This window comes from Sorex araneus, chromosome 5 (assembly GCF_027595985.1).
Source record: "Sorex araneus isolate mSorAra2 chromosome 5, mSorAra2.pri, whole genome shotgun sequence".
NCBI lineage: Eukaryota > Metazoa > Chordata > Mammalia > Eulipotyphla > Soricidae > Sorex > Sorex araneus.
Genome location: NC_073306.1, coordinates 120,219,947 through 120,246,128, shown reverse-complemented (window position 1 = coordinate 120,246,128; position 26,182 = coordinate 120,219,947). Strand labels below are relative to the sequence as shown.

Below are 26,182 nucleotides of genomic sequence, written 5' to 3'. Positions count from 1 at the left end.
CTGTACTGCTCTCCAGCCCCATACTTGGGAAACTTTTTAAGTTATGGATGCTCAAGTTGTTCTTCTAGAGATTCTTACTGCATTGGTCTGTGATGGCAACTGAACTTTTATAAAAGGTCCCCAAGGGGATGGAGAGATAGCACAGCAGGTAGGGTGTTTGCCTTGCACGCGGCCGACCCGGGTTCAAATCCCAGCATCCCATATGGTCCCCTGAGCACGGCCAGGGGTAGTTCCTGAGTGCAAAGCCAGGAGTGACCCCTGTGCATCGCCAGGTGTGACCCAAAAAGCAAAAAATCAATAAATAAATAAATAAAAGGTCCCCAAATTGAGAATCATGCCTCGGGACTGGAGTACAGCAGGTAGGGTATTTCACGGCCGACCTGAGTTTGAGTCCCAGCATCCCATATGATCCCCTAGTAATTCCTGAGTGCACAGCCAGGAGTAACCCCTGAGCATCATTAGGTGTGATCCAAAAAAGCACTCCCCCCCCCCAAAAAAAAAAAAAAGAAAAAAAAAAAGAGAGAATTGTGTCTAAAAGGATTCTGATTAGCCATTGCTGGAAACCCCCAGATAAGAGGGGGATCTTTCCCTGGTCCTGAAAGTTTACTGGATGCTAAGCAGGTACCATGAAAGAGCTTTAAGAGTTTATCGACTAGGGGCTGGAGCAATAGCACAGTGGGTAGGGCGTTTGCCTTGCACGCGGCCGACCCGGGTTCAAATCCCAGCATCCCATATGGTCCCCTGAGCACTGCCAGGAGTAATTCCTGAGTGTAGAACCAGGAGAAACCCCTGTGCATCGCCAGGTGTGACCCAAAAAGCAAAAAAAAAAAACAAAAAACAAGAGTTTATCGACTAGATACCATAGAGGAGGCATCTGGGAAAGGAAAGATTCAGTGACTGCTCATGATAGAAAAATGTTTAATTAGCATCTAAGTCTTTCTGAGACTCAAGTCATACTTCTCATGTTTGAAGGGTGCCCAGTACTGTGAACAAAATTGCGACACCTTAAAAGCAAAAATGTGGTCCCTCCCCAGCCCCACCCCAGCAATCTGTGTCTTGAATCCTCTTCCCCCACATTGCTGGGGAACGGAGGGAGTTATTTAAGGATGTGATTAAAATTATGAAGCCCTAAACCCGTAGAAGTAGTAGATTTATGAGAAGAGAGCGAAGGAGAGGAGGGAGATCGTCCTCTCACACCATTATGTGAGGACACAGTGAGATGGCGGCCATCATTCTGTAAGCCAGGAGAAGAGCTCTCCAAAGAAATCAAATCCTGCTAGAACCTCTCTTGGATTTCCAGCCTCCAGAGCTGTGAAAAAATTCATTTCTGTTGTTTAAGCCACCCAGGCGGCTCGAGTGTAAGACACTAAGCAATGTCTCACTTTCTAACATCTGTTAGCTCCTCTTTGATATGCCTGTGCTGTTCCTACCCACTTCCCACGCTCCATCTTGCACCTCTCTCCCTCTGAGAAGCCCTCCTATCCCATAACTATTCATGAAAGCACCCTGCTCCAGTGAGCTGTTTTGAAAATTGATTGGCAAGAGGCCTTTATGGATGGTGGCGTTCTTTTGGGGAGATGCATAACCGGTGGTACTTCTCCTGACTTGGTGCTTGGGGGTCACTCATGGTGGTGTTTTGGGGGTCTATGTTGTGCTGTGAATCAAACTTAGGCCTCCTGCCTACCAAAGCCTGCCCTCAACCCATTGAGCTCTCTCCAGCCCCAGATGGTAGCATTCTTAAAGAATACTACCCCACCAACCTCCCCCCCTCCCCAACTTTGGTACACTTTGTTCTTTGCCCAGTGAGTGGGTGCTTTTTATATAGTCACATACCATTGTGAGAGATGAAATGATGAGGGCTGGGGAGATGGTATAAGGGTTAAGGCAGTTAGTTGCCCAGCACCACATACAGTTCCTCAAGTACCAGCCAGAGTCACTCTTAAGCTCAAAACCAGGAATTGCCCCTGGATGAGACAAAAGAAAAAAAAAAAAACCCTGTGTAGGGAAATAGTGAGTGGGGTGCTTGCCCTGCTAGCAACCTATCGAGGTTCACATCACATACAGTCCCTGAGCACCACCATGACTGATTCCACAGCACGGAGCCAGGAGTAAGCCCTGAGCATAACCAGGTGTGGCCCCAAACCAAAACAAAGAGACACATAATGATGAATATTCCCTCTCTTTCATGATTGTATTTGAACTACCCAGCAGATATTACGAGCACAGATCAGTCTGTTCCCTTATTGTCAGTGAAGAAACTGGCTAAGAAAGGGAGCTTACTCAGGTTGTGTACAGGAGTGCTTGCCATGGGGCAGTTCTCATTCCAGGCTGTGGGAATGTTCTGGGCTAGGTAATTGTGGGGGACCGTCCTGTGTCTTACAGGTATTTAGCAACATTCTTGCCCTCTACCCACTAGATGTCAGTAGCACTCCCAGCTGTGGCAGGTAAGCATGTCTCAGGATCCTGCCCTATGACCCATAATTGCTACTGAGATATAAATTGGCTTCCACATTTGAATAGGAATACGTGTCTTGAGGTTTTCTTGGTTGACAGAAGGTTGTTTTGTCCCCCCCACCCCACCTGCAATAAATTTTGACATTTTTACAATTGTAAAAATACCTGACTCAAAAGGTACTTGGGCCAGAAATAGCCCTTTTTAAAAAATTATTAGAGTATCCCTTTGAAGTAGATTCTATTCTCTGCTTAGCAGATGAAAAATCTAACAGATTTTTAAAAAGACTTACCTAGTCTACGGGTGGAAGTCAGACTGAAATCCAGGTCTTTCCTACTCTAAAACCTATGCTCCATTCCATTATGTTCATCCTACTTGTGTTTTCACATCACCTCAGTGACTTTTCTTGTCCTTCTTTGCTGGTTTTTGGTGTTTGAACCACACCCAGCAGTTCTCAGGGGCTGCTGCTGACTGGTGCTGGGATTGGGGTTGGGACAGTGCAGTACTGGGGATTGAACCAGCACCTCCGCATGCAAAGTCATCTCTCTGGCTCTTACCCTGCTGCTTAAGGACCAGTTTGGGGATGTGATTATTTTACCTTTTAGTCCATTCTCCTTATGCTTTTAGTGAGAGACATTGCTGTATCCTTCCAAACTTCAGGGAGCTTAAAGAAGCCTAGATACAAGCCTAGAAGCCATTTGTCCTGAGATGACTACAAGGAAGCATTCTCAAAATAACTCTAAGTGAGGCTTATATTAACTTTTCTCTTGTCATTTGTTGGTACTTTTCCCATTTAATTTTAGTATGCCTATAATTTTGTCTACAGTTTAGAATTGTGAAGAAGTGAGTAATTTTACCATGTTTCTTTTGGCTCTGGGGATGAAAAGAAGCAACTGCTGGTACTTACCTTTGTTTGGGGAGGACAGAAATTTCACAGACATATGAAATTATTTTCTCTGAACTGTTAACCATTCTGACAGATATTATCTCATTTGATTCTCCCAACAGCTGAAGTGGTTGAAATTCTTTTCTTGATTTTGGACCACAGCTGGTAATGTTCAGGGAGTATTGCTATCTCAGTGCTTGGGGGCATGCAAGCCTGGCAGAGCTCAGGAGATCATATGATGCCAAGGATCAAACACAGGGATCAGAGCAATAGTGCAGCTAGTGTAGGGTATAGGGTGCTTGCCTTGCAAGCACTTGCCTTGAAACCCTAGATTCAGTCCCCAGTATTTCATATAGTCCCCTGTGTCCACCAGGAGTGAAGAGCCAGGAGTAACCCCTGACCACTGCTGGGTGTATCCTCCCCCAAAAAAAAAAATCAGATACAGCCCTCTTGCATGCAAAGCATGTGCTGTAGCTCATTGAGCTATCTCTCCCGTCCAGTTAAAGGTATTTTAACTTCATGTAAAATTTTTTTATATGTATATTTTTTGCTTTTTGGTCACACCTGGTGATGCACAGGGGTTACTCCTGGCTCTGCACTCAGGAATTACTCCTGGCGGTGCTCAGGGGACCATATGGGATGCTGGGAATCGAACCAGGTCGGCCGCATGCAAGGCAAATGTCCTATCTGCTGTGCTATTGCTCCAGCCCCACTTCATTTATTTTTTTTAATGAGTCTCACAGATTATATGAATTGTTCGTAGTTATTTTTTGTTTGTTTTGGTGGTGGGACACATAGTGGTGCTCAGTGCTCACTTCTGGCTCTCTGCTCAAGGATCACTCCTAGTAGAATGTGGGGAATCATCTGGGGTGCTGTGGATTGAATCTGGGTCAGCTGCATGAAAGGCAAGCACCTTACTCACTGTACTATCTGTAAGGCTTCCAGAGTTATTGTTTATTAAGCTGAAAAGGCCCAGACTAGAACCCACAACTGTTGGTGTCAGCCTGGACCGGCGTCTGAGGCAGTGGTTTTCAGTGGCCAGACTTCTTTCTGCCTTCCTTTATGTAACGTCTTCAGATACTCCTCAGCCTGATGAAAGCCAAAGGCTAGAATTAAGAAAAAAGGATGAGGCCATAGTTGACTTCTGTAGGATAGAAAAAAAACATCAGGGAGAGGAAAGCATATTTATGATGGAGAAAAAAAAACAAGTTAGTTTCCTGGTTGTTGCAGTAGAAAGTGAAGTAGACTTACTAGAAAGTGAGGTGGTTGTAGTTTCTCTTCCTATCAGTGCTGTTGCTCAGAGGTCTGGCTCAATACTTGGGGATTGCTCCTGGCAGTGCTTGGGGGATCATGTGTGTGCTGTCAGGAGCTGGGCATTGAGTCTGGGCCTCTCAAATGCAAAGAATGCACTTTCACCCTTTGAGTTAGCTCTCAGACCCTTAAATTGTTTTTCTTTTTTTGAACTGAGAGAATATGACTTTAATTGGCCATAGCTGAGTGTAGGACTAGCTAGTTATCTCCATTCAGAAATTTTGGTGCTGGGGGCCCAGAGCGATAGTATAGCAGGTAGGGCACTTGTCTTGCAAGTGGCTGACCCAGGTTTGATCCCCCAAGCCTTCCAGGTGTAAGCCCTGAGTGCAGATCCAGGAGGAGTCTTGGGCACTGCCAGGTGTGGCTCAAATTCTCTACCCCATCCCCCAATTTAAAACAAAACAAAAAACCAAACCTTGGTGTCAGACACTGTCAGATTGTTTTAGCCTTTCAGCAGGCTGGTCACTAATGAAACATGAAATAATCCAAGAGGACCTGGCATCTCTTTAAACAAAGTCAAGAAAACAAGCATTTAAGAGTCTTTCCCCAATTGTACTTTTTACTGGGAGTCTAGCAATATATATTGAGTTAATAACATGTTCGAGAAGAAAGATAAATTTGGCTTCGGGAAAGAATAACCTCTTGGGCATTTCCCTGTTTGTTCATTTCAGGGGCTTCAGTGCAACTATACACTTAATGACTGTGATTACATGGTTGTGAGCAAGGGGGGATTCTTCTTTGTTTTGTTTCTGGGGCCACACCTAGCAGTGCTCGGGGCTTACTCTTGGCTCTGAGCGCAGGGATCACTCCTGGCAGGACTTGGAGGACCATATGCAGTCCTGGGGACCAAACCCAGATTACCCACATGCAAGATACTTGCTGTGCTATTGCTCAGCCTGAGGTAGGGGAATTCTGCATGTAGTAATAACAACTTCCCACATGACTCATCAGAATTTCTTCTTGTTCGTGACCAAGATTTTTATTTTAATTTATCTTGGGTTTTTTGGTTTGTTGTTTTTTTTTTTTTTTTTCATGACCATTAGGGGGTGGGGATGTGTGTGCATCATCAGACCATCTCTCTCATCAGAGAGAGAGAGAGATTATGGGTTTATAATAATTTTCTCTACACTCTTATAACAGTAACAAAAAGTCTCACAATGGAGACATTACTGGTGCCTGGTCGAGCAAATCGATGACAGTGACAGTGACACTCTTATAATGCACATAATGCACATGTAACTTAAAAAGGGGGCCAGAGAGATAGAACATAGCCAACTCCATTTGATCCCCGGCACCACATATGGTCTGCTTAGCCCTGCCAGGAGTAACCTCTGAGCATAGAGTCAGGAGTAAGACCTAATCACTATCAGATGTGGCCTAATAAACATACCCATGCATCCCTGCTTCCCAAATCTAAAACACTAGAATGGGATTTGGTGAGGTACAAAAATATAAGTGTAACAATATTTTGTCAAAAGAAGATTCATTTAATCTGAGGAATAATTTATAATAATGTTAAAACAGCAGCAGCAGTAACAACAGCAGTGGCGGCGGTAGCAGCGGCCCCACGCCCCAGTGCGCCCGCATGCCAAACCCTCGATATGCCAAAGACAGTAACAACAACCTCCTCATTGCCCTGGTCCTGAAAGAGCCCCCAGTACGCCATCGGGCTACAGTATCACATGATAGGGATGAATGGAGACGTTACAGGTGCCCTCTCAAGCAAATCAATGAAAATGGGATTACAGTGATACAGTGAATGTTAAAACATATATTAGACTGCAATCTTAGTAAAGTTCCAAACGATTCTATAGAGAGTAATTAGAAAAATTAGAGAAAACATTCCAGTCTAAACTAAAAATTTTGGGGGAGCATGACCACCATGTTTTTATCCCAGCACTCCCCCTTTAGAGAAACAAGATCATTTTTATTGAAAGATCATTTTTTATTGAAACTTATTTAGAAATATATGAGGGGGAGAAAGAGAGAAGTATGTGTTTAAGAGAGAACACAATTGGGGCCAGAGTGATAGCATAGTGAGTAGAATGCTTGCTTTGCTTTGCACAAGGCCAACCTAGGTTCCATTCCCAGCACCCCACGGTCCCTAAATCCTCTAGGAGTGATTCCTGAGCACAGCTGGATGTGACCCAAAAATCAAAATAGAGATAACACAAGCTTCCCTAGTGTGGAAATAGGCAAGCAGAGAAAGAGACACGCAAGTGAGATACACATTCAAAGGAGAATCTATTCAGAAATAACTACTGTCCCTAATACTCCATTCTAGTCTTTTTTTCTTTTTTTCTTTTTTTTTTGCTTTTTGGGTCACACCCAGCGATGCTCAGGGGTTACTCCTGGCTTTGCACTCAGGAACTACTCCTGGCAGTGCTTGGGGGACCATATGGGATGCCGGGGATCGAACCCGGGTCGGCCGCGTGCAAGGCAAACGCCCTACCCGCTGTGCTATCACTCCGGCCCTTCTAGTCTTTTTTTCTAGTATTATGTTTTCCTTTAGATTTATTTGTTTTTGGTGGGGGGGCACACCCATCAGTGCTGGGGGAAGATAAGGGATGCAGGGGATCAAACCTGGGTTGGCAACATGCAAGGCAAGCATCCTACCCTCTGTACTATATCTCCAGCCCCTATTTGTTTGGGGGCCACACCCAGCAGTGCTCAGGGCTTACTCTTGACTTTGTATGCAAGGTTCACTTCTGACAGACTTGAGGGTCCATATGTGGTGGGGTGCCAGGGATAGAACCCAGGTTGGCCACATGCAAGGCAAGTGCTCTACCCGCTATAGAACACCCGCTCTACAACCTGCTCGCAAACTTATTTAAATACATACATACGTGTGTGTGTGTGTGTGTGTGTGTGTGTGTGTGTGTGTATGTGTATCTCAAGCACCTGGTTTATACCAAGGTTTTATGTTTAGAAGTACAGTTTGAGGGGGCTAGAGCGATAGCACAGCGGGTAGGGCGTTTGCCTTGGGTAGGAAGTTTGCCTTGCACACGGTCGACCCGGGTTAGATTCCCAGCATCCTATATGGTCCCCAAGCACCTCCAGGAGTAATTCCTGAGTGCATGAGCCAGGAGTAACCCCTGTGCATCTCCAGGTGTGACCCAAAAAGCAAAAAAAAAAAAAAAATAGAAGTACAGTTTTAATCCGGAACCAGGAACTCATCAACTGGTCATTTATATCCTGTTTTTGTTTTTTTGGTTTTGTTTTGTTTTGTTTGGGGGCCATACCTGGTGGTTCTAAGGGCAGACTCCTGGCTCTGTGCTCCAGGATCACTCCTGGTGGTGCTTGGGTGACCATATGTGATACCAGGGCTCAAACCCAGGTCTGTTGAGAGCAAGACAAGAGCCCTGCTTGCTATACTATTCTGCCCCCATGGTTTTGGCTTTGCAGCTAAATCCAGTGGTACTTAGGGGGTGCTCTCTTAGCTCTTTGGAAGTCGCTCCCCATGGTGCATGATGCCGTGGACCCATGTTGGACCCATGTGGTATCGGATCCAACCCGGGCCTCCCCCCGCCATGGAAAGCATGAACACTAGCCCTTTGAGCTATCTTCCCAGCCATTTTAGCTTCTATTGAAATTATCTATCTTAGTCCTTAAGGACCCTGTCTTCTCATAGTCTAACAAGAAATTTAAATACAGTGACTTCTCCAGCATTTTATTAGACTAGGGGGAGCCATGGAACATTGCGATCCTTTTTAGCAATGGCAGTATCCTTCGAAATTGTTACCCAGCCCCATCTGCTCAGTATGTTAGGTTGTTTTCCTTTGTTGTGATCACTTTTATTTTGTGAATTCTGTTTCAAGCCAGGAATAATACTTCAGACTAGCTGTCTTGCCCCTCTTTGCTGTTCTCAGTATCATCTGCAGGCTCTTGATTGGTAATAAATATATTATGATTTTACTGCCACCTTTAGAAAAACTCTAGTTCTTCAGAGCTTTCTACATATACAATATCATGCTGTCCAATAGATGTGTCTTAGTAATTAGAAATATTCTCTGTGCTACCTAAAGATGCAGTAGCAACTAGCTACATATATCTGTTGAGCATGTGAAATGTAGCTAATTCAACTGAGAAACTGAGTTTTTAATTTTTATTGACCTGTTTGGCATAGTGGCTGCCATAAGAGGTGGTACTATTTTAGATTATGCCAGTTGGTTTTCCTGGTTCTTCTCATAAGGATGGAATTTGGTTTCTTTGAAAGTGTGCGTGCGCATGTGTGTATGCATATATGTGTGTGCATGTGTCACATTGGACTGTACTTTTGTTTACATTTTATTTGTGGTACCTGGATTAAACACAGACCTCACATTTGCAAGACATGGTCTCTGCCACTTAGCTACATGCCCAACAACAAGCAATGCTTTTAAATTCAGTTTCGTCCTATTAGTACTGTTTGTTGGGGTACAAAATTGTTTCTAGACAGGGGTTGGGACACCTTATTAGAATCAGACATGTAGATTTTCTTCAGAGGATCAGCCTTTGGGAAGGTGTTTATTAGCAGCCCATAGCTTCTCTAAATTGTTATAGACAGAATAGATAAAGTATGATAGCACAGTTTTAAGGGTTTTTTTTTTTTCACTGAGATGCTCATATTCTATAAAAAAAGAAAAAACAAATTGGAAGGTTTTTTCCTACCCCGGTACACTGCCCAGTAACTTTCAGTGCTCTTACATCAGTCTTGCGGCTCTGGCATCTGAAATGCTGCAGAAATGCCTGAGTCATTGTCATTGATTGTTTTCTTTCAATCAGATGTTACTATGATATAATCTCTTTTTAGAAGCTTGATGGCTTTTCCCTGGCTCTTTTGACTCTGTTCCACTTTTTAAATGATTCAATGATTTTTTTTTTCCTTCTTCTCAGCAGTTCCCTGGATGCTGCAGATAGACCATTGTTTTAGGAACCTGTTTCATCTTCCCTTTTCTCAATTAGTGATGAGCCTTTCTTTCCTGTTGAATTTCATATCTTCTATTTCTAATCCTTCTGTGACTTTGTCCTTTAATTCTTCCGTTGTCCTTGTTTCTGGACACACTGAATCCTGTGTGCTTTGCTCCCCTCAAGACTGGTCTTCAACTTCTTTCCTCCTGGGTATTTCCTGTGTGGGTTGTGAGAGTGTACACTTAGACTCTAATCCATGTTTAACCCCCTTTCCAGAAGTTCTCAGTGTTCTTAGTTGGGAAGTAAGGAATCACACCTTTACATCCTTTTCTTTATCTGTATACTTACCCCAAGAAAGTGTCATTTCCCCTCAAAGACTCATCCTTTACTAACACATTAGACAACCCTGCCTCTATAGCCTTTTGACAATACCATTGTAGCTTGATGGCAGTAGAGAGAGTGCACATGTACTGCTTTCACTGTGAACTGAATTTGCTGCACATTTGGGGAAGCCACATGTGAAACTGACTGTGTTTTCTGCCTTCTTTTGACAGAATGGTACGCGCAACTTCCAGGACTTTGACTGTCAGGTAAGAACTGTCCGAGCATCAAGGAGACCTGTGTGCAGGATCTCTGCAGTGCTTCCCTCCTGTAGTCTTGTAGAAGTGGACCTCTCTTCCGAGCTCATCCTAACTCCTTTGTGTTCTTTTGGTCATTGGAACAAATTTATACAGAATTCTTGGCTGTGATGTCCACAAAATGTTTGCCAGGTGCTGTTGTATGATTGTAGGAGCTACCTCTCCTTTCTTTAAAAGAGGTTGGAAATTCCAGTCACAGATGTCAAATGGAGATTTGTCATCTCACTGCAGGGAAGTTGGGGAAGGACAGTTTGTACGGGACAACTATTAACAACAAAATCTTTTCCTAAAGAAAAAAGACAAATAAATTTGATTATTACAAAATGCAGATTTCCTTTTGACATATGTTTGGAAATGTAAACATGACTCATTAGTATTTCCTTAAATGATCATCTTCCTAGTCTGCTTTTGCTTGTAGCTCTGTTACTAATTTAAAAAATCAATAAAATGAGACAGCAACTCTCCCTTTACCATCCCTTAGACTGACTTTGAAAGAAATCCGAGGAAGAAATGAGTGCATGAGAATGATAGTCTCATAAGAACCTCACTGCAGCCTGCCTCTCCTATTTTTGGATAGATGTCCAAGCAGTGGTTATAGAAATGACCTGAAGTAGATTGAGAAGGTATTGGGCAGGATAGGGGGTTGTTGGGATACCAGCTTCCTTGCTTACAGGATTTAGCAACCCTATACATGCTTAGGCAAAACTTTCAGATACACATTTTATGTTGCATACAGTGAGCTATATGGCATTAACATAAAAATGAAGGGTTAGGGGCTGGAGGCATAGTACAGTGGGTAGTGCATTTCCTTTGCACGCAGCTGACTTGAGTTCTATCCCCAACATCCCATATAGTACCCAGAGCATTACCAGGAGTGATCCCTGAGTGCAGAGCCATGAGTAACCCCTGCGCACTGTCATTTGTGGCCCCAAAACAAAACAAAAATGAAGGGCTAATTCCTATATCAAACAAATTCTTCCTGAATTCATAGCTATTCTTTCCCACCTGGAAATTTCTGGAGCTCAGAATGTTGTAAGGGTTTGAGTTGTACGTGCAACTGAGGTTCACTTTGTATGGTGTAGCCTTTTAATCCTTGTTGCAGATTTCTGAATCCCAGTACAGAACATTTTTTGATGCTTCACTAAACAACAATATCAACATAGTGCTGTGAAGGAATCATTTCCTATAGATTCCTTGCTCAAAACCAAAAAGCTACTGCTGAGGAGATAGTCCAAGGGCTAGGGACTCATGCTTTGCATATGTGGGACCCTACTTTGATCCTTGGCACCATCTGGCCCCCCAGAGCACCACCAGGTGTGGCCATGGTGGTATCCATATACTTGCCATGGTGGCCTTGGTGTCCCAGGTGAGGCACAACTTGAGCAGCATTGCAACCTGGGGCCCTCTCAGCATTGAACTGTGTAATCTGTGGTCTGGTATCCAAGAAGTCTAAGCAGATAGCCTTAGACTGCTTAGGAGGCCTCCCCCAAAAAATCAGAACCAGAAGCTTATTAATTTTTATAAATGGTGGTAGTCAAGTTTGGACTTAGTTGGGCAGTTAATTTGATTAACTTTGTTTGTGGTTTGGATCTCAGGTTGAACCTGCTGAACTTGGTCGCTGTTAATACTTGGTAATATTTAACTAGAGAGAGATCATTTGAGAGAGACTGACTGTAAAACTCAAGGAGAAGCATTCCCATTATCATCTATGTCTATTCCTGTATATGCTTCTATATCTAAAAATGATAGAAGCATTTTCATCAAATTGAGCACCCTTCCCCACCAAATAAAATAGGAAACATTATATGTATGTTGTAAAATAGATAAGAAAAAAATACAGTTGAAAAACAAAAGTTGTTACCAATTTTTGGTTTGGGGACCATACCTGGCTATGCTCAGTGCTTACTCCTGCTCTCTGTTCAGGGATCACTTCTGCTCTCTTCTGGAAGTGCTCGGAGGCTGCCAAGGATCAAACTCAGGTTGGCTATGTGCAAGGCAAGCACCTTGCCTGCTGTCTATTGCCCCAACCCAAGTTGGCTCATTCTTCTTGGTTAAGTCATCCAGCTGTGCCACTTTGCTAACATTAGAAAATAAAGGACTTGAGTGGGCTGGAGAGATGTACAGGAGGTAAGGAAGGCACTTGGCTTCACATGTGGCTGTGGTGGCTGTCATCCTGGTTCAAATCCCCAGCACCACATAAGGTCACTGCCAGGGGCCAGTCCTGAGCACAGAGCCCTCAGCACTGATGGATAGGCCCACCCTCCAAATTGCATATTGGAGTGTCTATTTCAATTCCTGGTGCCTCATGTTTCCCCAAGCAACACTGGAACTATAGCCCCAAGCATTGCCATGTGTGCACCACCCCCAGTATATAATATATGTACCCTTTTAGCAAGAACTGCCATCTTCCCATCAGTTGCCAAAATAACCAACACAAAAGGGAAAGAGGAGGCGCACCCGCTCTGTGTTCTCTAGACCTTTTAGGAAACATGGAGTTGTTCCTTTGGCCACATTCATATGGATCTACAAGAAAGGTCAGGGCTGGAGCAATAGCACAGCGGGTAGGGCGTTTGCATTGCACACGGCCAACTCGGGTTCAATTCCCAGCAATTCATATGGTCCCCCTGAGCACTGCCAGAGGTAATTCCTGAGTGCAGAGCCAGGAGTAATCCCTGTGCATTGCTGGTGTGACCCAAAAATAAAAAAAAAAAAGATGATACTGTAGACATAAAGGGAATTGGACACTGTTCAGAAAGGACTGTCCCACAAGTGTTACCATGGCAAAACTGGCAGAGTTCAGTGTAACCCAGCATGCTTGTTGGCACTGTCATAAACAAGTAAAGGACAAGATTCCTACTGAGAGAATTAATAGTTGTATTAAGCATGTTAAGCACACCAGGAGTCAAAATAACTTCCTGAAATGGATGAAGGGAAATGACCAAAAGAAGAAGGATGCCAAAGAGAAAGGGAGTTGGGTTCCATTGAAGCATTAGCTGTTCCACCCAGAGAAACACACTATGAGAACCTGAGCTGTGGGAACCCATTCCCTGTGATTTCACAGCACAAGTGGGATTTTTGTTGTTGTTTTTTAAATGAAAAGATCTCTAGGGCCAGAGCAATAGTACAGCAGGTAGGGTGCTTGCCTTGCACACGGCCAACCCATGTATGTTCCTCAGTATCCCATATGGTCCCCCGAGCACTGCCAGGAGTAATTTCTGAGTACAGAGCTAGGAGTAACCCCTGAGCATGCGATGTGTGGCCCCTAAAATTGTGTGGTTTGTTATTATCTACTCAATGGACAAATGGAGTAATTTAATCAGACTTCCTTCTGATTTGTCTTGCCTTATAAAAATATCTAAGGAATTTTTTCTAGTATCCTTAAGAAATTATCTAGCATCATATACCAGTTTACAATTTCAATCTAAAAGTTTTCCATTTTCTTTACTATGTGCTTGTTTTCTTTCTGTGATTAAAAAATATAATTAGAAGTATACCATTTCTCAGAACTGGAGAGATAGCTGAGGGCGTAAGGTATTTGCCTTGCATGCACCTCACCCCAGTTTGATCTCCCGATCCCCAGCATGACTCAAGATCCTCCGGATACTACAAGGGATTACTCCTGAGCAATTAGTAATAACCCCTGAGCATTGTGTAGTATGATGCAACCCCCACAAAAAAGTGCAGTACTTCTCTCTGTACTTTAATTTTCCTAAGTGACTTCATTGCTGTGGCAAACAGCCATAGCTGGGTTACAAGAGTAATGAAAGAAGGGGTGATTAGAGGTGACATCCTCTACTTGATGAGAAAGGAGAAAACACTGGCTGCCAGATGAAACAGTGACTCAGCCAGACTTAATGTCTTTCATCCAATTCATTACTCTTAATTCTGTCTCCTGTGAACCTTTTAAAAAGTTTGGAGTAAAGGACTGGAGGGGTAACCCAGGGTCTAAAGTGCTCACCTTGCATCCCTGAGACCCATTCCAATCTCATGGGCCCCAGAACATTGCCACGGGTCATTCATGAGCACTGCGGGTGGGCCCCCACCACACACACGTAAACAAAGATTTAAAATTAAGTTAAAATAGATAGGCTTTTAAAAGTTTGGATTAGTGGGGCTGGAGAGGTAAGGCGCTTGCCTTGCACACACCTGACCCAGGTTTAATCCCCAGCATACTATATGGTTCTCTGGGCACTTCTGGGAGTAATTCTTAAGTGCAGAGCCAGGAACAATTCTTGAGCATTGCTGTAATACTCCTCTACCCCCACAAAAAAAAAGTTTGGAATTAGAGGGTCTGGAGAGAATAGTGCAAGAGGTAAGGTGCTTGCATTGCATGTGGCCATTTTGGCCAGCCTTGGTTTGATTGCCAGCACTGTCTGGCTCTGACCACCACCAGGAGTTCCTGGGCAGAGTCACCCCTGAACACTGCTGTGTGACCAGAATATAAACAAATAAAACGTTTGGAATTAGAGCTCAGTTAAATGTTACAGCTTCTCTGTATGTTGTGCTGATAAATTTCTTTAAAAGACAACAACACTGGAGGGGCTGGAGCGATAGCACAGCAGGTAGGGCATTTGCCTTGCACGCGGCCGACCCGGGTTCGATTCCCAGCATCCCATATGGTCCCCCGAGCCCCACCAGGAGTAATTCCTGAGTGCATGAGCCAGGAGTAACCCCTGTGCATCGCCAGGTGTGACCCCCCCCAAAAAAAAAAGACAACAACACTGGAGTGTGACTTAGTCATAGAGTGCTTGCCTCATATGTGAGGCCCTGGGTTTGATTCCAGTCACTGCCAAAAAAGAAAAAAAAAAAAGAGCCACCAAAAACATCTCAAAGAGCAAAGTGCAACAAAACGAGATATATTGGTTCCTTGTATTGGATATGGGAATATCATAAACTCTCAATTCTTAAACTTTTTTTTCTTCTTTTTGGACTGCACCTGGTGGTGCTCAATGTTTACTTCTGGTTTTGTTTTTGGGGTCACTCCTGGTGGTGCTTAGGGCAGGGCATGGGGTCCCTAGCTTGGCTCCCCTAGCACTGCTGGGGGGTCACACCTGACCCTCTGCATGCAAAGTATGTGCTCAGCCTGTTGAGCTGGAGAAGTACCTCCAGCCCTTAAAACCTAAACCACATCCTAGATTAAGAGAGAGGCACAATCCAGGGTGGAGAAGTATGTCATGGACCAGTATGGTTTGAAAGTTATTTCATAAGCCTGAACTAATTAAGGCTCTGCTACAGGACATAGATAGCTTTGGAGGTGGTAAATAAGCAGAGCCCTCAGGAATATCTCTGACCAGAGCCAAATTGACACTACCTTGGGCTGTGCCCTTTGAGCAAGGGCTCTCATTATGCTGTCACACCCTTTTGAATGCAGGGTGAAGGGTTGAGGTAGTTGAGAAACAGCCTCCTGTGATTTAATAGTTGATCCAGCAGAAAGGTGGCCACAGTATCACTTGCTGCAGTGGCCTGACCCTTCCTAGTCAGGGTCTTTGCACACTCACCCACATTCCAGATGGATACTCATTCAAGCTACTTAAAAACAAGGACACCCCTGAGACAGTCACAAGTCCACTTGGAGGTGAGTGTCTCCTTTCTTTTCATATTAGTTATTCTAAGGGCATTCACATACTTTGAAAATGGAAAGACGTGCTAGGAGGCCCAGTAACCAGGCAGTTAATGCAAATGACAATTGAATTGACCGGTAGGACCCAGGACTCCAGGCTCTTGATTCTTCCCTAGTTACACAGTTTGAGGGAACATTAGTATTACTGGGAGATAGGAGCTGAGAGGGCTGGAGCGACAGCACAGCGGTTGGGCATCCGTCTTTCACGCAGCTGACCCGAGTTCGATTCCTCCGCCCCTCTCGGAGAGCCTGGCAAGCTACCGAGAGTATCAAGCCCGCCAGGCAGAGCCTGGCAAGCTATCCGTGGTGTATTGGATATGCCAAAAACAGTAACAATAAGTTTCTCAATGAGAGACATTACTGGTGCCCGCTCAAACAAATCGATGAGCAACGGGATGACAGTGACAGTGACAGGAGCTGAGATATCCTAAAATGCTTACTCTTTTAGAGAGATGACTTTTAACTCTGATCTGAGTTTCATCAAGATTGTGAAGTGACATTTTAGCAAGTTCTCACTGGTTGTCAGAAGATATTTAGAAACTGTGACTTTAAGCAAAATGAGAGTCCCTCTCTCACACCCTCTCTCTCCCTCCCTCCTAAAAGGAAACAAGGTCCTGAAGTTCTAGTTCTCCAAGTTTTGTTTTATTCTGAGGGGCTGACTCTGCACTCAGGGATCATTATGGGAATGCTGGGAATTGAACCTAGTCTGGGTCCGTTGTGTGCAAGGCAAGCACCCTATCTGTACTAGTGAACTGTTCTAGTTCACTGGTTCCTCCGAGGTGTTTTTTTTTTAATATATATCTTACAATTTTTGTGTATTTGTATGTAGATATACATAATTTATAAGTTTTTGTTCGGTTTTATTTAGGACCATATCCAGCAGTGCTCTGCACTGAGATCACCTCTGGTGGGACTCAAGGGACTATATTGGATGCCAGGGATTAAATCTGGTTCTTTTGCCCACTTATAAGACAAGCACCTTACCTTAGCCCTGTACTATCTCTCTCGCCCTAAATCTATATTGCTTACCAAAAAAAAAATATTTTAAAAAAAATATCTGAGGCTGGAGCGATAGCACAGCAGGTAGGGCGTTTGCCTTGCATGCAGCTGACCCAGGTTCGATTCCTAGCATCCCATATGGTCCCCTGAGCACCGCCAGGAGTAATTCCTGAGTGCAGAGCCAGGAGTAACCCCTGAGCATCGCCAGGTGTGACCTAAAAAGAAAAAAAAAAGAAAAAGAAAGAAAATCTGAGTGGTACATGATATACAAGAGTGGCACAAGATACACAAATCCATTTCTACCCAACATCGTGTTTTCAAGATTGCTCCATCTAGTCATATGTTTTAGTTTGTCATTATATGAATTATAATTTATTTATAGTTTCTGTGTTGATGAATATTTAGATTATTTATGAGTTAGATTATGTTTGAGTATTTTTTTTTTTGGCTCTTTGGGTCACACCCGGCGATGCATAGGGGTTACTCCTGGCTTTTCACTCAGGAATTACTCCTGGTGGTGCTCAGGGAATCGTATGGGATGCTGGGAATTGAACCTGGTTTGGCCGCATGCAAGGCAAACGCCCTACCTGCTGTACTATTGCTCCAGCTCTGACAGTTTCTATTTCTTTACATATTGCCCAACACTTAGCATTATAGGACAATTTTTAGTATTCTGATATTTGTTGAATTGTTTCCTTTAAGTTGCTGATTGCTAATAGAGTTAGAGTCTTCATCTTCTATTTCCACCCCAGTGTACTATGTACTTATTTCGCAGCATCGTCACAAATTATTACTATGGGTTGATTTGTGCTTGTTGGCATCCCTATCTGGAGTATAGTATCTAGGAGAACACATCTCACATCACTTTTGTTCACTCTTTCCTCACAAGAATTCACTTCAGAGTCTAGTATTGATGTGGCAAGATAAGTGATTATTTAATGGATGAGTCTGGTGGTGGCAGGGAAGGATGTGGATCCTCAATTCTGACGAGGCCATAGGAGAAGTTTTCATACGATGTCAGAGATTTATTTGAATTTAAAGTTTATCCATCCAAGCCCTGTGCTTTATTTCATAGTCAATTCATAGATGAGCTCCTTTCCATTTCTTACTTCCCTTCCCCTTTTCAAGCCTTTTAATAGAAAATAGCAAAAATAATGTCACTTACTTACGGTTTAATTTGTAGATTATCTGCTCTATTTGGGCCTGTGTTTTAAAACACATATTCAGTTAGCCTAAGATTATGCTCTGCCCCTCATCAGGAGAGAAATGAGACAGGGCTGAAGATATGGCAGAGGGGTTAAGGCCCTTGTTTTGCATGTGACTGAGTCTGGATTCATGCCATACTACATATGATCCCTCTCCCAAGCACTGCCAGCAGTGACCTCTGAGCACAGAGCCAGGAGTAAGCCCTGAGTGCTGGTTATGGCACCCCCAAAATAAAAGAAAAATAAGGGGCCAGAGTGATAGTATTAAGCCAGTAGGGCACGTGCTTTACATGTGGTCAATCCAGGTTTGATTCCTGGCACCCCATAAAGTCCCTGATTACAGAACGAGGAATAAGCCCTGAGAACCACTGGGTGTGGTTCAAAAGCCAAAAGAAGTGAAAAGGGAAGAAAAAAACTAAAATTCTAATGAGGTTATTTATTTATTTTTATTTTTTATTTTTTTATTTATTGGTTTGGGGTCACATCCAATAGTGCTCAGGGGTTACTTCCTATTCCGCACTCAGCAATTACTCCAGGTGGTGCTTGGGAAACCATATGGGATGACATGGATTGAACCCAGTTCAGCAGCGTGCAAGGCAAGCACTATAACCACTGTACTATCTCTCTAGTCCTCTAATAAGGCTTATTATTGAGAAGAAATTTAAGTTGGAAACACATGCCCACCTGACTCTAGTCAGCTCTTAAGTTCTGCAAACATGGCAACCAAGAGGTACTGCAGGGTCAAGCTTCTGGTTTTGCTTCCTTTATTGTTGTGCTGCTGAGTCTTACCTGGCTTCTTAAACAGTTTACTGATCTCTTCCATAATCACTAATTTCCCCGCCCCCCCCCCCCATGTAAGACCAAACCCAGGGACTCATATATGCAAGGCAAGTGCTTTTGCCATTGAGCTACATCCCTGGCCTTTTAGTGTGAATATATATATATTTTTTTTTTGGGTCACACCTGGCGATGCACAGGGATCATTCCTGGCTCATGCACTTAGGAATTACCCCTGGCGGTGCACAAGGGACCATATGGGATGCTGGGATTTGAACCTGGGTCGGCCTCTTGCAAGGCAAACGCCCTACCCGCTGTGCTATCACTGTAGCCCAGGGTGAATATATTTTTAACAGATCTGTGATTTAAACTATATATATGAAAAGGTATAATTTTCTCCTCATTTTTTTATCTGGAAGAAAAAGTGGGGATATTCATTGTAACATATCTATGAAATGCTTATAGTTCAATAATACGCATTTACCTTAGCTAGGGAGAGTAGTGGTGAATGAGCCTTATTGAAATTTCAGCAACCTGAGATGTCCATTCTGCCTTTGCTGAGACCTCACATTCTCTTGTTACAGGAGCATGACATAGAAACAACTCATGGTGTGGTCCACGTTACTATCAGAGGCTTACCAAAGGGAAACAGACCAGTTATTCTGACCTATCATGACATTGGCCTCAATCGTATGTATTTGATCTTGTACCCCCCCCCTTTTACTTAGTACTTAATCTTGGTGTAAGTTTTAAAAAGAAGCAGAAAGAAATCCCAGTATTCAAATAGAGCTTAGGTTTTCTCCTGTCGATCTTAATTTTCCCTCCTTATTTTTGCAGATATTAATAACAGAACTAAGATTCCCAGGAAATATGCAGGAGAGTATGTTTGTGGAGGCAGGGGATAATGCTAGAATTATATCTATATTGCCTTTGTGTTATATCTACTAAAGTACTGACGATTTTATGATGAGCTAGTTAAGGATAACCAGTTTGTGGGCAGGTTGACTAATTCTACTTACTTTTTTCATGTTTTAGGTTAGAAAATCTAGAATTTAAACTTTATTGTGAGCTCTTTGATGGATTAGTTAAAAGTATTCTTGAAACTTTCCATCAACTTTAAGTGTACCTTTTATTTATTTATTTTTTTAAGTGGACTTTAGATGGTAGCAGAAGATTCTGGCCTTAGCCACAAGGACACAGATACTATCTACATCTGTTTTCACACTTGTCTGCTTTTTCAAAGGTAGCCTGCAGTTGCAACCACTGCCTGGGGCATAAATTAAGTTTATTTAATTTTGTTTTGGGTCCATACCCGGTGATGCTCAGAGGTTACCCTTGGCTCTCCACTCAGGAATTACACCTGGTAGTGCTCAAGGGACCATATGGGATGCTGTACCTGGACCGCATACAAGGCAGATGCCCTTACCCACTGTATTTTCGCTCTGGCCTCCGATTGAATATAGTCTCTTTAGCATGGGAAGTGACTTTTAACAGTTAACGGGGTAGAAATCGAACATCATCCCCTCCCTGTACCCCCAGCAATTTTGTTGAGGGTCAGTCTTCTCCTTGGTAAATGTCAACAGCCCAGAATATTTACTCTAACCAGGTTCTTCGAATTAGTCAACGTCTCTCAGGCAGCAGGGGAATAAAGTATAATAAGAAAGACAGGGCCGGAGAGATAAGATAGTACAGTGGGTAGGGTGCTTGCCTTGCATTCCGCTGACTCGGGTTCAATCCCTGACAGTCCCCCAGGAGAGATCCCTCAGTGCAGAACCAGGAGTAATCCCTGAGCACTGCTGAGTATGACTTCCCACCCAAGAAAAGGATAACATTATGGATTTAAGGTTAGTTTTTGGAGCACCAGGATTGATTTCCACCTTCTAGGTATCATGTAGAATTAAGAAATATGTCCTTTAAAACTCATGGAAAAGCCCATCATTCATCTTTGAGGGTAGCTTGACTCAGACTCATATCTCACTTTAGTAGAGCATTGATTTTAAAGAGAGCGAAAGGGTGATAATGTGGATTTGAATAGTGGGTAACTGGGAAGAAATGGATAATCTGTGATGTAAGAGTATTTTCATTTTTTGCAGATAAATCCTGTTTCAATGCATTCTTTAACTTTGAGGACATGCAGGAGATCACGCAGCACTTCGCTGTCTGCCATGTGGATGCCCCAGGCCAACAAGAGGGTGCACCCTCATTTCCAACAGGGTAAGGCCACAGGCAAGATCTCCTGAAAGACCCGCACTCAGATCAACAAGGAACTAAAACCCTCTAGGAAGAGTAGCATGTGCTTCCCTTCTTAGTTTCTGCTAGCATAATTTTTAGATTGTACTTAGCAACCAATAATCCCCACATTTTCTCTCCTTGCTCTGAGTGTACTGTTACATGCAGTCTGTTGAGGAAAACAGCATGTTTTCCATTACCCAGAAATGGCTCTCAGTAGAATTGCCTCTCTGTAATCACAAGACAAGTGTGTGGATCAGACACTTCTCCGCATCTTTTATCTGTCTTCTCCCTCACATCTTTTAAAAATCTCTCACTTTTCTGTCCTTCCCTGAAACTTCAAACTACCTGAGCCAAAACTCAGCTTCCTTTGGGCTTCGTGGGAGTATGTTGGCCACTCTTTCCTCCCAGTGTGGTGGCAGGAATTTGAATGTCTGTATGCAAATTTATTCTGAAAAGCTGCCCTGTCTGTAGAGATATATTTTGCCTGAATTTGGGGCACTCAGCCTCATCCTAATCCTGCTTCTCGGGCAGAGCTACAGTGGCCCTCGCCCTTTAAGAGAGTCTCAGAAGGAGGAATGAAACTGCAAGCTATGAATGCTAGTTCTTCCCCTCTACCTTTAGTCATCTTCAGAGCTACTCTTGCCAGTTGGGAGATACACCCTCTGAATAGTAGCATTAAAACTTTTTGGGTTTTGGGGCTGGAGCAATAGCACAGTGGGTAGGGCGGTTGCCTTGCACGCGGCCGACCCAGGTTCGATTCCCAGCATCCCATATGGTCCCCTGAGCACCACCAGGAGTGATTCCTGAGTGCAGAGCCAGGAGTAACCCTTGTGCATCACCGGGTGTGACCTAAAAAGCAAAAAAAAAAAAAAAAAAGTTGAAAAAAAACCTTTTTGGGTATTTTTTTTGTCGGGGTAGTTGGAGAGAGTTTGGCCACACCCGACAGTGTTCAGGAGCTACTTCTGGCCCTGTGTTCAGGAGTCAGTCCTGTCAGTGCTGGAGGACCACTTGTGCCGATGATCAAACTGGGGTTGTCTGCGTTGCAGGGCCAGTTCTTCTTAACTCGATACTCTTCTCTAGTTCTCATATTTACAGACAGTTTAAATCTTATTCCCGCCTCTGCTTTGAATTATTACTGTTTTTGTTTGTTTATTTTTGGGGCCATATGTGTAAGTGCTGAGGGATTACTGAACTCTGCCAAAAGCTCTGCACTCAGGGGTCACTCCTGGCAGGGCTCAGAGGACCAGATGGGATGCCGGGATTGAACCTGGGTCAGTCACTTGCAAGGCAAGTGTCCTATCCACTGTACCTCTCTCTGGCCCCTGCTTTGAACACTTTTCATTTACTTCTCACAATTCTAAAAGATAGGCTTATTTTTATTTTACATGTGAAGAAACTAAGGTTCAAAGGTACGAAGTAACTTGAGCAAGATTAAATAACAAGTAGCAGAGCTAGGATTCCTCCCGGCCCCGCTTGGTGTTTTGGGTCACATTGGCAGTGCTCAGAGCTGTTCCTCATTCTCTGCTCAGGGTTCACTCCGGACAGTGTTTGGAGGACCACCATATATGGTTCTGGGGATTGGACTGGGGTCAGAGCTGGGATTTTAACCCAGACAATCTTTTTTTTCTTTTGTGCCACACTTAGCTGTGTTCAAGGAACACTTCGTGCCCAGGAGACCATGTGGCATGCCAGGGATCAAACCCGGGTCTGCTGAATGGTTGGCAAACTCCTGCCCGATCTACTATCACTCAGTACAGACAGCCTTGACCCCAGAATATTCTAGTATTGTGTTCACCTTATGATAATAGACTTGTTTCCAGTTCATCTACTAACAAAATTTAAATCCAGTTTTGTTATTTTTTCCCCATTTTGTGCACAAATGGCTCAAGAGCATTTCATCAAGTAAAGTGTTTCAGACTGAGTACGACTGACTTCCCAATTAAAGATAGAACATATTTGCCTCAGATAAGATTGTCTTAAGTGCCTTTCTAGCTTTGATTCCTATTTTGTTTCTATTTTGCTAGAAATTTCTGAGTCTGAATCCCAACTGAAGTGATGGTTAGAGATTTGGAAATAGCCCTGAGGGAGAGCTCTTGTAATGACTCTTTACACCTGACTTTCTCAGATCCCAGAATATTTAATCCTTTCCTCCTTTTGTGGCAGAGAAGTCGAAGAACATACCACAATCACTTCCTGGTACAACATTGCTTCCTTTGAGCCTTTGGTGAAGCGAATGCTTTTGTTAAGAACCCTTTACTTTTCAGGACAGAGCCATGGTACAGCACTTAGGGAATTTACCTTGTACACGTCTGACTCTGGTTTGATCCTGGCACCATTCCTGGCACCACATATCATTTGCTAGTCCCACCAGGAGTAAGCCTTGAGCACAGCCAGTGTCACCCCAATTAGGAAAAAAAGAGAGAGAGAACCCTTTACTTTTCTTCTTCTTCTACTACTACTACTACTACTACTATTATTATTATTATTATTATTAGCTTTTTGAGTCATACCTGGTGATGCTCCTGGCTCTGCACTCAGGAATTACCCCTGGAGGTACTTGGGGAACCATATGGAATGCCAGGAATCAACCTGGGTCAGTCATATGCAAGGCAAATGCCCTACCTGCTGTGCTATTGCTCCGACCATCTAGCTCTACTAGTGATTGAAAATATTACTAATTCAGAAACTGTCCCTCTGATTTTCAGATACCAGTACCCTACGATGGATGAGCTGGCTGAAATGCTGCCTGCTGTTCTTACTCACTTAAGGTAGATTCTTCTGTACCATGCTTTTGTTGTTTTCCACAGACACTGTGTCTGATCTAGGAAATAAAATGGTTTTTGGTGATTGCCCCAGGCAAACCTTGGAAAGCCCCAGGGTCCCCTCCCAGCTGTTTTCAGCCAGCCAGGTTGGTGTTCCATTAGGAGAACCCTGCAGTGTCTGGGATTACCCTGACTACCCCAGCTGGGTTGGGTGCCTCCAGGGCTGCAGCACAGAGATGACAGAGATGCTGGGTAGAGACCTTGTGATGCCAGGAATCCTACTGAAGTCTGTTGCATGCAGGGCATGTGCCTCAATCCCTGTACTATCTCCTGCACTAGTTTTGTTGTTATCATTGTTGCTGTGTATTTCCCAGTTTAGTCTTTAAAAGGATTTCTCTAGATATGTGTATTGCATAGCCCAGTAAAGCAGAGGATATGCTACCAGCCAGAGGGGGAAATGGCTCAAAGCACTGGAGCGCTTGCCTGCAGTGCAGCGACCAGCACAGTATGGTTCACCTGAGCATGACTGGGGTGACTTAGTGGCCCCTGGCATTAAAGGGCCCAAGTAGCATGGGGCATAGAATCACCAAGAATAGCCCTTACCCCCCCAAGTTTCTTGGGCACTGTTTTGGAGCACCCCCTCAAAAAAAAACTAGAATGATGATAATTGTGGTAAGAATATGTTGGAGAGGAAGTATAAGAGAAAAGGCAGAGTGAACAGTTAAACTATCCCAATAATCCAGGTGAAGAATAATGAGAGCTTTGTACTAGATACTGTTGAGTTGGATGGAGGAAATTAATTGGAGGTAGAAATACTCTGAAGGTGACCGTAAGCGTATTTGAGAGTTGGACATGGAAGTGATGAGTGAGCTGTCAAAGTAACTCCTAAAGTTTAGTTTTTAGTCATATTAAATTTATTTAACTCTTAATATCATGTTAGAAGCAGATGGTCATATTCTTGTTTTATAGACAAGAAACAGACCTGGAAATAAAATATTTTTTTTTTTTTGGTGGGACTGATAATGCTTGGGTTACTTCTGGCACTGCACTCAGGAATTACTCGTGGTGGTTTACAGGGAACCATATAGGATGCTAGGGATCGAACCTTGGTCGGCCATGTACAAGGCAAGTGCCTTAACTATTATTGTATTATTGCTCTGGCCTCTGGAAATTAAATCTTTACCTAATTCTATATTTAGTATTACAGCCAGTTGTATTTTCCCCATTAAGTATGCTGTGCCTCCTCCAAAACAGTTAACATTGTTGATGTTGGTATGTCCCTCTTGCAGTCTGAAAAGCATCATTGGGGTTGGAGTTGGAGCCGGAGCCTACATTCTCAGTAGATTTGCAGTAAGTATATGAAGGATTGGTCTCAGCATTCCCAAAAGAGGCACTGCCTTGTCATTGTTCTTAACTGTTGTCCATTGACTAGGTATTATGTAGGTCTTAGGTCAGCTTTTTATTACACTCTTTAAGATACAGATACAGGTTTCTATAAAACCATGTTTACCTGAAAAATAAAAAAAGAGGATAGTATATCTTTTAAAAATAATTTTTAATGATAGTTCTGATGCAATTTTGTATAGCCATTAACACTTTTGATTCTTTTTTGGTTTTGGGCCACACCTGGCAGTGCTCAAGAATCACTGGAGTAACCTGGCTTTGTGCTCAGGAGTAACTTGGCATTGTGTTTAGGAATCACTCCTGGAAGGCTTGGTACCATATGGGATGCCAGGGATCGGCTGAGTGCAAGGCAAACTCCCTACCCACTGTACTGTCGCTCTGGCCCTAAGCTATTAACAATTTTTTAAGACCTTAGGATTTGGGATTTGGGATTCATAGATACCATAATATTAACCAGAGTAATGGACCAAACATGATGACCTCTCAATGTCTGTTTTGCAAGCCACAATGCCCAAAAGTAGAAAGAGAATATGGGGAATATTGTCTGCCATAGAAGCAGGGGGAGGGTGGTAAAGGGGGTGTATACTGGGGATATTGGTGATGGGGAATGTGCACTGGTGGAGGGATGTGTGTTTGATCATTGTGTGATTGTAACCCAAACACTGTAACTATCTCACAGTGATTCAATAAAATTTTTTAAAAAAGAAAAAAAATATATTAACCAGAGAAAGTTATAATACTCATTCACATAAAATTTGTCATAGTCATAGGGCAGGATTTAGAAGGAAATAGAATAGTAACAGCAATTGACATTGTATGATAAAATAATGAGTTTTTATTTTTAGTTTTTGGGCCATACTTAGCTCAGGGCTTACTCCTGATTCTGCACTCAGGGTTTATTCTTGGTAGGGCTCAGGGGACCATAAGTGATGCCAGGAATCAAACCTGGGTCAGCTGCATGCAGAGCAAGAGTTCTACTTGCTATACTATCATCTGGTCCAAGGTG

General features: G+C 43.3%; 1 protein-coding gene across 2 annotated transcripts in view; it reads left to right on the top strand.

The window, feature by feature from the left end:
• The window catches only part of NDRG3 (NDRG family member 3), a 79,269-nt gene that overhangs the window by 24,650 nt on the left and 28,437 nt on the right, over positions 1 to 26,182 (top strand). For both annotated transcript variants that reach the window (XM_055138668.1, XM_055138667.1), the window contains exons 3-7: positions 10,094 to 10,129; positions 19,363 to 19,468; positions 20,872 to 20,992; positions 23,716 to 23,778; positions 25,062 to 25,122. In XM_055138668.1, the coding sequence (XP_054994643.1) occupies positions 10,094 to 10,129; positions 19,363 to 19,468; positions 20,872 to 20,992; positions 23,716 to 23,778; positions 25,062 to 25,122 (387 nt within the window). The remainder of the gene's footprint in view (positions 1 to 10,093; positions 10,130 to 19,362; positions 19,469 to 20,871; positions 20,993 to 23,715; positions 23,779 to 25,061; positions 25,123 to 26,182) is intronic.